The sequence below is a fragment of the Cibotium barometz genome, chromosome 20 (genome assembly GCF_041138505.1).
Source record: "Cibotium barometz isolate CiBa-2024 chromosome 20, ASM4113850v1, whole genome shotgun sequence".
Classification (NCBI taxonomy): Eukaryota; Viridiplantae; Streptophyta; class Polypodiopsida; order Cyatheales; family Cibotiaceae; genus Cibotium; species Cibotium barometz.
In genome coordinates this window covers 21,740,215-21,752,060 of record NC_141065.1, presented here as the reverse complement: position 1 = coordinate 21,752,060, position 11,846 = coordinate 21,740,215, and the positions used below count along the sequence as shown (strand labels likewise).

Below are 11,846 nucleotides of genomic sequence, written 5' to 3'. Positions count from 1 at the left end.
ACACATGTTTATCAGGTGTAAGTAATGTAGGAACCACCCAGCTATACAAATCAATTCTAACAAACACTAGAGGCCCCAAACATATGTTAATACACACCAAACATATTAATATTTATAATGGCATAACCCATGGTATTAACATAATTCACATGATGCAAAGATAATATAGATATCCTTGAATTATCTGAGGGTAGAATAATATTTTTAAGAGAGCTTAACATACATTCTCATAATATTTCTGAACTTATCACGTTTTTTGCTCCTGTGGGTGGCCTTGGGAACCCATCTAAGAAATAAGACAAGGATTAGAAAAGCCAAGAAGAGATTTAAAATACTTAAGCGAATTAGAAGACCCAAGACAAGGATACAAGAGATTAGAAGAGTTAAGAGGATTAGACGAGCTAAGATAAGGATTAGAAGAGTTAAGATAATGATTAAGATTAACTTAATGTTGAGAGCTATGAGGATTAAAGAGAGCTCATCCACAAAATGAACTTAGAATTGTGTGTCACAACAATGAGCTTAGAACTGTGTGTAATATATAGTAAGGAGTGGAGCTAGATAGAAGATTCTAGATTAGTATTTTTTATTCTTTATTATTATTTCTATATAAATATATTTTATTTTATTTTAATAACTAATACAAATAAATTTTAATTATCATATAGTTTTAATATCTAATATATTATATTATATATATATATAGTAATTATTATATATTACTTTTTATATATTCTTAATAATATATATTAGTTTTATTTTTTTAAATTTTTTAATAAGTAATTTTTTTTAATGTTAAATATAAAATATTGTAGCTAATTTTTAGAGTTAATTGAAAATATATTTTATTTTAAAAATATTTGTCACGTTTAAAAATTATAAAAGATTCAAAAGTCATTTAAATTATATATGTATGTGTGCTAAATTAGGATTAGTGTGCCCCACCAAGTCTAGGATACCAAAGCTATAATTAAGCTTACACATGGCATGGAAAGCTAAATAGGCTTAGGTTTAGATTTGCATGAACAAACAAGAATTTTCACTTACATGGGGTGTTAACCCTTTAGAAAAAAAATTGATTATTACAATTACCTTAAGCCACATGAGTTTAGAGTAATTTGCATTAATATTAAAATTTATGTTATTAAACTATAAACTTTTACATGCCTTCTTACAAATTGCCAAAATTTTCAAAATGAGATCTAAATAATTCTAACCGTTGAATTTGAAATTCGTGGATCTCTAAAATTGAGCTTAGAACTTATGTGCACAAAAAGTAGTGTAGCCTATAACACTCTTAGTTTATAGTAGTGTAGTTTATAACACTTTAAGCTATTTAAATATATATTTTTTGGTTTAAAAAACAAGTAAATAAAGTTAAGATCTATGCTATGTGAATTTATTATGTTCAAAAGTCTTGTAAAATGCAAAATTTATAAGTATTTTAAAGACATGCTATTCTCTACAGTCATCTAAATCTCTAACATGAGGTACCTTACAAGGAAATGTGTACTTATATATATCTAGTTAAATTCAATCAGATTAACTGATTACATGCTGGACTTCATGTGTGACATTTTATTTGATGAAATTCCTTTTGTAACTAAGGGTGATTGGACATTAAAGGCGAACAAAGGCTCATTTTTAGCCTATTTCCAGGGTGGTCAAGTGAGCAAAGGTGAGCACCCTTACCATGTATTCACCCATTTCTATCATGTACTTACAAGTAATGGTCATAACATGTAGTGCTAACTTATCACATGTATTGATCATATATTAAAAGATAAGGGATGCGACTTTTATTAATGTAAAATGGGAAGAGGATGCAAAATTTGTAAGAAGTATAAACTTAAAGAAACATACAAAGATAATATCAAAACAAAATGTTGAAATTTGAAAGTTACAAAATCTTAGGTGCGTAATCAATGGATAAAGTCCATGCATGAAGTTTTTGAATTCAAGATGAGACTCCTATTAATGATGAAATTTGGAGGCTATAGTGGAACTTTAAAAAGAACCCACTTTTGAAAATTGTGTTTCAAAAGATAGCCAGCTATTGTACGTTGTTGTTTTGTGTACATGAGAACCATGAAGGCTAAAATAATCCATTTTAGCTTTATATGCCCTTAGGCCTCATGCAATGTATACTAACATGATGTGTGTACACATGCAACTGCACTAGATTACGTGTGCGCACATGTGCTTACACACTAGTCTCACATGAGCATGTACATGCTTTACATGTAGAATCATGCACACACTATATCTTCATAAACCTAAACATCTAAACACAAATAACAATATGTTAAAATTTGTAATAGGAAATGAAATTTTAATTACGAGGCATCACTTCAAATTATGAGGCATCACTTCAAATTAGAAATGTTTCGTTAATTAGTACATTTCTTAAGCCATGAGGTTGAAAGGATGGTTTTTATAGGGGTACTCATGTGGTGGGTAATGAGTGGAACATCTAAGACATGCCAATGAGGGGAGTAAACAATATAAAGTGCTACTTTTTGATCCATTGAATGTAAAACAAAAAGATATCCCGCATCCAGTTAAGTTAATTGGGTGTGGAAAAATGGCCTATGTTTATATGGACCTCAAGGATGATTTTTGACGGGCTTGGTCACCTTTCAAAATGACAGGTTCACTAGAAATAATGCCCTTTTTTTCACGATTTACCTTATTTTTTGACGGTCATTCAGAAAATAAGTGGCTGTATTTTACAGCCAGAATGCCGGAAGATGGGAGGGCGTGGAGCATGGCACGCATGTTAAAAAGCGACCATGAATATGGTGGACAAGAACATGTGTTAAAAAGCGACTATGAATATGATGGACAAGAACATGTCTAGTTCTACTGTCTACATTAATATGGTGGGGTGGGGTGGGGTGATCGATTCATTGTAATTTTGTAGAGTAGTATCCTCCATATATTGATGTATTTGCAATTTTTGAGAGCTGGTAAAGAATATACTATGCGTAGATGCGGCCGGCCACTCAATCACTGCACCAGCGACGACGACGTGGTAGCTAGCGCTGCTCTCTTTTCTGCTTTTCATGCAGCAGCAACAGCTTTCTCTGCAGGGCCTCGTTCTTTAATCTCGTCATGGCACTGTTCACTGTACAGGGCCTCCGGCAATCTTTCCTTCACCCGGCCGTCGTGGTGCTTGCCCTGTTAGGAGGGCTCTCGCAATTTCCTCAACCGCGCGACTACTGCATTGCCATAGCCAGAGCCGCCGCCTCCGTCTCCTACCTCCTGCACCACCGCGCCGCCCTCAGCCCAGTTCAACAGGTACACCCCCCCATCGTGATTATAGCCGCTTAACTGCATTGAATCATCTTACTTAACTCAAAAAATCGCCCATCATCTCTGCGTGAACAATATTGCCGCACTTAACTGCAGTGTATAATCTTACATTTGATGGCGGTGAACGATTCTAGATATGAAAATTGACACGGTACTACTCTCTGCATCGTCGACTGATGTTTTCTTATGTCTATGAACCTCATTGTTCCATAATTAGAATTAGATTAACAGGTTCCGAGCAGTCCACAATTAGCAGCAGAAGCGAAACTAGGACTCTTGCTATGCAAGATACTCCTGCAAGGCACTGTGTTCAATTTCCCGCAGCAGCTTTGGCTTGACTCTAAAGAATATTTGGGCCCCACTCTCACCATTTGAAAATAAGCTGCTGCCTTTTACTCCAAGCATCCAAACCTCAAATTATATATGATAGCAGCTAGCTTAACGTCTTGACTACAAAAGTATCCTTGGAAGGTGGTTGTGTTGAGTGGCCACATGGACCTACAAATATAGTCAGAATTAAAGGGAAAAAACAAGGGAGGGAATCCTGCATTTTGCATTTTGTTGGGGAGAGATCTCCCCCCCCCCCCCCCCCCCCCCAAGTCAAGTCATGTCAGTAGTACCCCCCCATCCATCTCCCCACCAAAATTTAGAGATCCCCCTTAAATTTTGGGTGGGGGGGGAGAGAGAGAGATCCCCCCACCCAAGTCATGTTTAGAGAGAGGGAGTCTCCCCCATCCATGTCACTGGTGGTGGACAGGGAACCTCCCCCCCATCCATGTCACTCCCCCATCCACGTCACTGGAGAGAGTGTCTCCCCCATCCATCTCCGCACCCCCAAACTTTAAGGGGATAAGTTAAGGGGTTTCACACATAGTGTGTAAGCAGCCTAAGTTCCATGTCAATTTAGAACTTATAAAAATCCTCCTCTCCCTTTGGTAAGCGTGCCAATATAAGGGGACCTCAAGAAATCAGAGAACCCTTTCTTTAAATTGAGAAAATAATAATAATAATAGTAGATCTGAAATCTAAGAGTAGCATTATTTTCTTTGCAAATGGCTTTTATGTATTGAGGGGTTAGATTTAGTGACACAACATAGGAGGAGAAAGCACGGAGCAAAAGAATTTCACAATTCAAAGCTTGACACCTTAGATTTTTGGTCAAAGAACTAGACCCTCTTAGCTTTGTTATCGGCCTTGGCTTCTACTGGCACCCTTACCTTATACCCAGTGAGGGAGATACATAAACCAATAGGTCTAGGTGCACATAATTAGGTGCCCCATGTTGTGGTACAACCTTCAAACAATAGTTGCAATGCAGGATCTTGTTGGTATATTTGTCCCAAGACTTCTACTACATGCTAGCATTAGAACTCACATAGATTTGGGAAGGTTTCTTAAGACATAGTAAATGTATAGTAATAAGCTACCTTTAGAAAGTTAAGACATTCTTAGTTCTAAATGTGACATGTAGAACTAAGATATTCTTAGTTCTATGTGACTAGACATTTCATAGATTTGGGAAGGTTTCGTAAGAGATAGTACTTAATGTATAATAACAAGCTACCTTTAGAAAGATATTGAGTAAGCTTATTAGAATTAGTTTTTCATTAATCTATCACATCTTGGACCATCACTTTTGTGTCAAGAATATATGCACATTGTTTATGTCAATGATAGATAGATGTAAATCCAAGACATCAAGAAAGGTTTAAATTTAATGTCATTTATCGTCTCATGTTTTCTATAAAACTTGGATTGAAAAGTGAAAAACGTTGTGTGTGTAATAACCCCATCAAATTATCATCTCGGATTAACCCTCATAATCTCCAATTTAGGATGTATTAGTCCTAGTTAGCACCACGTCCAATCCTAATTGGCTTGGAATCCTCACAGATCAAGTTTGGGAATTTATTGATTAATGCTTCAATAAAGATATAAGGCTGGATGGATTTTATTGATTAATGTTTCATAAAGATACGTGACTGGATGGAATTTGTCCATACCCTTTGTCTTGCAAGAGGGGCCTTGTAAACCCCTTTTAAAATGGCTTTCCCCCTTACTAGATTACAATTAATCTAGCTTGAGTTACGAAAGAGATATTTCTTTTATGAAAGAAAGATCTTTATTTTATGACAGTAGAGGTTTTCTTTTGGAAATTATTTGGGAAATTATACTCTCTCCTACAGTAAAACATCATTTTCCCCTTTCCATGCTTTGGAAAGCTTCTAAACAAGAACTTCTAGACTTTTCTAGTTAACATAGCCCTTAATTATTGTTTATACTTAGTCTCTCTCTCTCTTTGTGGAGAAGACCTCGTTCTTTAGTGTCGGATGTGATAATATTGTGGCCTTATCTACCATATCTCCAAAAGGGGTAAGAAAGGGATATGGCCCATCTTCTTAGACTTTGTTTGGGCTATTAGTGATATGTATGAAATATAATACTTTTTTAAACATCTAGTTTATATGATGTTTTGGAAGATTTAGTTAGTGCTATGAAATGTAATACTTTTTAAAACATCTAGTTTATATGATGTTTTGGAAGATTTAGTTGAATTCCATTCATAATTTACTGAGAGCCAAAATGAGTTAAAGATCATTATCATAACAATCATTCACCGTATATTATCATGATTTGTAGGGATCCTGCAACATAATGATGCCAATGTGCTTTGAACTTGCAAGGAAACCAGACACCCTAATCAACTAGCTAGCACTTCTAGGTGTTCGTTCAAAGCCTATTAATGTCCATTCACTCATTTGGGTGACATCCACTAAGCCCCCACTCGATATCCATTTTTATGAATCCACTCAGGCTACGAAGATATCAATATTCATCATGGAAATGCTTTAAAAAATGATGTTTTCGAAAGACCCCTTGGCTCCCAAATTGAAGAAAATCCCTATATCAAGTGTGTATGGTTGGTAATTTATGTTTTTTTGTTAACAATATAATATACATGTGTATGTGCATGCATATATATGTGATGTGTGTGTGTCTACATACATATATTTACACATATGTATGTATATATAATAGACATACCATATAATGTGCATGCATATGTATGCGTGTGCACACTCTAGAATGCATGTATGTATGCACACAAGTGCGCACATGCATGTGCGCGTGTGCGTGTGCGCACGCACGTGCTCGCGCACACACACACTTAATCTTCAATAAGTGAGATGAATATGTAACACCCCTATTGTAATGGCAAATACATTATAAGCTAATAAACAACTACTCTTTTGAAAGTGTAAAGAATATAAGTAGACCTTAAAAAGTTCACAGGCTAGAACCCACGAGTACTTCACAGGTTACTGGTCATTTGAGAGGCTAGAACCCACGAGTACTTCACAGTTTACTGGTCATTTGGCTTCTCACTTCTTTGTTGCAACAACATTTAGGGAGTGCAAGTTAAATGATCAGTAAACCGATGAAGCAGTGGTGGGTTCTATCTATATTCTCCTCTGGTAAGTTTTTTTTTTTTCATTAAGAAAGGAGACTTTTATTAAGCAAAATATAATCATACAAAGGGAGAACATTTAGGGAGTGCAAGTTAAATGATCAGTAAACCAGTGAAGTAGTGGGGGGTTCCTCTGGAAAGTGTTTTTTTTTTCATTAGTTGGCGTGCATCTTGTCAGGCCGAGGGAATCTACATCTAATGTTCTGTAGCTAGAGTGCATGGTCCAATGTGATGCTGGAAGCTGTGGAAGAAGCTCTAGAGTTGGCAGGGTGCGCTGCCTGGCCCTGTCCTCTGAGAGTAGCAGGTCTTGGGGTCTCCGTAGCTCCATTAAGATGAGACTCTGAACTGGCCAATCGCAATCTGCATGGTATGGGACATGTGCTGTTGTAAGTAATGAGGCCAATGAATGAATCCATCATATGTGACCACTGATCTTTATTCAGGGGTATCTGTGAGGTTCCCCTGAAGAGTGCAATCCTGTCTGTTTTTTGTTTTTGTTTTTTGAGCCGGGGAGTCTGACTCTGTCAAGTGTGTAGATACAGTAAATGCAAGCCACTGTTTGAAATAAGTGCATCATCCATTGCAGGGGCTGCACCAACCAGCACCTAGGGTTTAATTCAGATCATGAGGGAAAACATCATAACCTGTAGCCTTCCACCAATCATCATACCTGGTGTGAATCAGTAGAGAATGTGAAGGATTGATAGCATGACTTTGATAGTGCTATGTATACTATGAACTTATTTAATTTTATTTTGCCTGCAGAATTATCGTGATCGATAGTTCCTTCGTGCATTCATGAAAAACATTGGTTAGTCTTAGATAGATAGACACCAATCAAGAAGCTTTGACGGGGGGATTTCGTAAGGCATTTGCTTCGATTGCCATTCGTGTGTCACAGCCGAGTGCCAGTGACCAGGTTTGTGACTACTTGTAGTTACTTCTTACTTCCTATATGATCATTGATCTTGCCTATTTTCAATTACCAATAGTAACCGTAGATCATGTATTTGATCGAACACATTTCTTGGATGTAGTGCACAAGATCTCAAGGATCGTTTATTCAGTGATCTTTTGATAGAAAGGTTCCAACTTTAAGCTAGGGATTCAATGTAGCTTCATGTGGGTAGTTATTTTCTAATGAATTTGATTCACGAGGGAAGCATGTCTTGACTTTTGTCGAGAAGATTACAATGATGAGGTTTCTCCGTGACCATGGATAACTTATTGTTGTGAGCATGGTGAGGATGGGCCGTTGTGCCATATTTTTTCCTTGAGGTGCACTAGGTCTAGTGGTGATTATACTGGTACTTTTACAATGTGGAGAGTTGGGTTCTGTAGAGTAGTCTTTGTAGACCTAGATTCAGGTTTATCTTACGGAGTTGGATCGGTACTAGGTTCTAGTCCAAATATCCGAGAGAGACATGATATGCGGATGTGTGATATACATGATATTGATGGTATGACCTATACTTGATTTTCTATATATCTTTGGCTAACATTTGGGTACACCTTTGTTTTATCTTAGATGTCGAGATGAGAGAGGCTATCACTTATTGCATGTAAGATGCGGTGCTTGGATGGAACTTGATTATCTAGTAGTTTTATCTTCTGGATGGGGCTTGAGTTTCTTTTATTGCGCAGATGCAAAGGTAGAGGTGGGTATTACGATGGTTTCTTGGGAGAGTTTAGCAACTTCATATGGGGTTTATGGTTTCTTTCGAGGGATACTATTCCAAATAAAGGTAGCATTCCCTAAGTGAGTTTTAAACTCATGTTCATAGGATTTACATGTGGTAGCATAATCAAGATGTGGCCAGCCTTATGTAGGTATAATTTAGGCCAGTGAGTTGCTATAGACACAATTTTACTTGAGGCAGGATTGTCGTGGGTGAGTGTTCTACACTTACGATAGTCTCATGATCTCTATTTGGGGCAAGATTACAATAGACAAATGTTCTATATTTATGGTAGTCCCAAAATTATGGGAGGAAGTAAGAGGGTACATCATATAGGACAGATTGATGTGGTGGGCTAACCTGAAAGTCGGTGTCCTTCCGCTAGCTATGGTTTCATCGAGGCAGATGTTTTAGCTTTTAATGGGATAGTTATCTATAACTCAAGATTACTGGATGCATAGTTCATGGGGTGAATGCACTAGCCTCTCATATGGCAGATGTCTAGTTCATTAGCCACACCTTTGACGTGGCAAATGTATGGTTTATGGGCCACGTCTCTGGCATGGTAGATATCCAGATCATCAATGGTTGTTATCTAGAGAGCTGTGTAGTGAGGTATTGATTGGTGGGATTATATTAGCTCAACCCAGTTCCAGAAGAGTGTTGATGTTGGTAGATTTCGCTTGCTTCTTGATTACCTTGACACAGTAGGTTGAGTTGGGACTTAAAGTTTCTGGATACTTCAAGCAATCAGAGCTCGACTAAGATAGGTTTCTACTCATGATGATTGTTCTCGGTTTGTTAGGTAGCAGAGAGGATACATCAGGTCTGGTAGAACATTGCACATGTCCAGCACTGAGAGATCATTTGATTGGCCAAGATCTGTCTGTGATAATATTGAATAGGTTATGTTTGGTATGGAATCAACCCGAGTTTCCCTTGAGAATTAGAGCTTGAAGATATAGTTCTAGGTGTATTCCTTGAAAGAACTAACTCGTTGTATAGCCAATTTCAGAGTTGTACATTTGACAAAGGATATGGTGCAGTAGGAGAGTTATATCATGGGTATTCTGGCTTGGACACGGTCTTGATAGGAACACTTTTAGAGGTCATTTATGATGAGAGTATTCAGATATTTGATAGTTTTGTGGTTCTTAGAGAGGGAAGGTATTTTTATTCCCTTGGTATGAGGAATTACTTAATCCTGATAGGATAGGTAATTTGATTGGTTGTGACAATTATCTTTGTGATAATAGATTATTCGATTCCTCGGGAGTTGGATAGAGGGATTGTTGTGTTCCTCATGGCTTTGGTTCGAGTTGGTTTGTTTTTAGTTCCACTGAGATAGTTGTAGGGACAATGGGGCTACAGATTTAGTCAGTTCCTAAGGCAAACTTATGAGTGGAAAGTGCATGAATGGTGAACCAAATTATGGAGTCAGTTCTTAGATGTAGTTTGAGTTTTCCTTGTTTCCAAGAGGGGGAATGTCTTCGACTAGGGAGCTAGTTTGGTAGTTTATAGCATAGGTATCCTAGTTTTCTTTCTTAGATAGATTTTGTTTCCAAGAGTGGAAACGTCTAAGAAGGAGAAGTATGTTACGTACCTAGTACTAATCTTTTGGATTAGTGGTCTAATCCAACAGAATTAGGGGAGCCAAAAGCAAGCTGATATAGGCGGCTAGGACTCATGGTTAAAACTTAATAATACCAAGTATATTGGCTATTTGTGACTAGACAATTATTTATAGCAACAATAGCCACTATATAAGTGAGACTTGGGTTATTATTGTTCACAGAGATCTATGATTTGTGATGGACTAGGATTATCGTCGAGAACATGACTGGATTCGACAAATCACGGACGATCATGCCGAAGGCCTCAACAGGCCGATGTTGGTGGTATACCAGTGCTGACTGGCATGGTTCGTGGGATTGGAGCCTTACCCTCTGGCTTGGGCGTTGTTTGTGGACACAAACCTATGGCTGGGTGGTGAGCTAGCCTGCATCCCTCTTAGGGCGTTTGTACTAATCACTCGTGTTTTGCGTTTAGGAGATCCATGGGGTTGTAACACAATGAAACCGATAACTAGGCCTCTCAATGCAACCAAACCCTTAAGAAATTCTCTTTGTAGGACGAAAGCTTCGAGGAAAGCTCGGTTTGTATGAAGTCCATGTCTGGTCTGTATGAAGTCTAGTTAGATATAGACGGATGATGATGTTGATCTCCTTTCGTTCAAGGACCAAGGAAGGGAGAGTTCAAGATGAACTCAAAGGAGGGCAGTCCATCCCAAGGCCATGTGAATCAAACCAACCGGTGATGCGTGCATACCGGCCGCTATACACACACACACACACATAGAGAGAGAGAGAGAGAGAGAGAGAGAGAGAGAGAGAGAGAGAGATTTTATTAACACTACTAAAGACCCAATGGTTCTACAAGACCAACAGGTGTTACAAAAGTTCCATGTGTAGAATGTGAATATGGAAACAAAAAGTTCTGAAAATGAAATGAAAAGAAGACCCACGTACTACGTGTGCCTCCCATGTTCATGTGGTATTGAAAATTCCGGAGCAACATGGCTAGAGATACTTGGGGAACGTGTTCCAGATCTCCATATCCAATGATAGTACCATCCTCCTCCATAAGGGAGTGTAGAGTTGCAATAACGTCCCCCCAGAGTATGCCATGGATTTGGAGCTTGGAGCTGATAGCCCACAATCTTGAATCTCAACATGCGGGGGAGTCTAGCTCTCAGGAGGAATCACGCTTTCTCACTAATGAAGCCACAACTGCCTGGGGCCAAAGAATCCCATGAGCGGATGGGGTGTAGTCTTTGACTTGTATGACCCCTTAGACCTTGTAAAGCCTAGATGGTACTCTCTGGCATGGGCTAATGCAATTGAAGAATTGTGTAATGGATGTCTGAGAGGCATCTTGTTGGCTTTGACTCCCTAGGTGCCATCTAAGCATGGTCTCCCAGTGGTGGGGCGAAGCTTGAGTAGGTATAGACCCAAGCATCTCTATCTTGATAATGCATGACCCGTGAGAGAGAGAGAGAAAGAAATAAAGAAAGAAAGATTGTATTAACGTCTCTCTCAGGCCAAAGAGAAACTGGCCTATGAGACAAAACCGTGTACAATGTATGTGGTATCTCTGAGTATCATATGGTGCTCAGTGCACAATACAACAACTAGAAGAAAACTGAAAGAAAACTGCTACTGTGAGGTCGGGATGTATGTACATATATAAGGATGGAGCACTACTGGGGTAAATGCACAATTATATGCCAGGGTGATACAACGATGCTCAATGCAGGCATGCTCCTAGTCAACTCCATCCTATGGTGAGGGGGGGGGTGTAATATGTCATACATGTCAGCGCCA

The 11,846-nt window shown here is 38.2% G+C and overlaps 1 protein-coding gene across 10 annotated transcripts in view; it reads left to right on the top strand.

Annotated features, from left to right (window-relative positions):
• Positions 1-3,045: 3,045 nt before the first annotated feature.
• The window catches only part of LOC147627664 (purple acid phosphatase 18-like), a 41,597-nt gene continuing 32,796 nt past the window's right edge, over positions 3,046-11,846 (top strand). For 4 of the 10 annotated variants that reach the window (XM_086814591.1, XM_086814593.1, XM_086814594.1 and 1 more), the window contains exon 1: positions 3,048-3,300. In XM_086814591.1, the coding sequence (XP_086670717.1) occupies positions 3,115-3,300 (186 nt within the window). In that variant the 5' untranslated portion in view covers positions 3,048-3,114. Of the gene's footprint in view, positions 3,301-6,609; positions 6,792-6,962; positions 7,152-11,846 lie in introns of those variants that run through there. The other 6 variants (XM_086814596.1, XM_086814597.1, XM_086814598.1 and 3 more) reach the window with 4 other exon arrangements.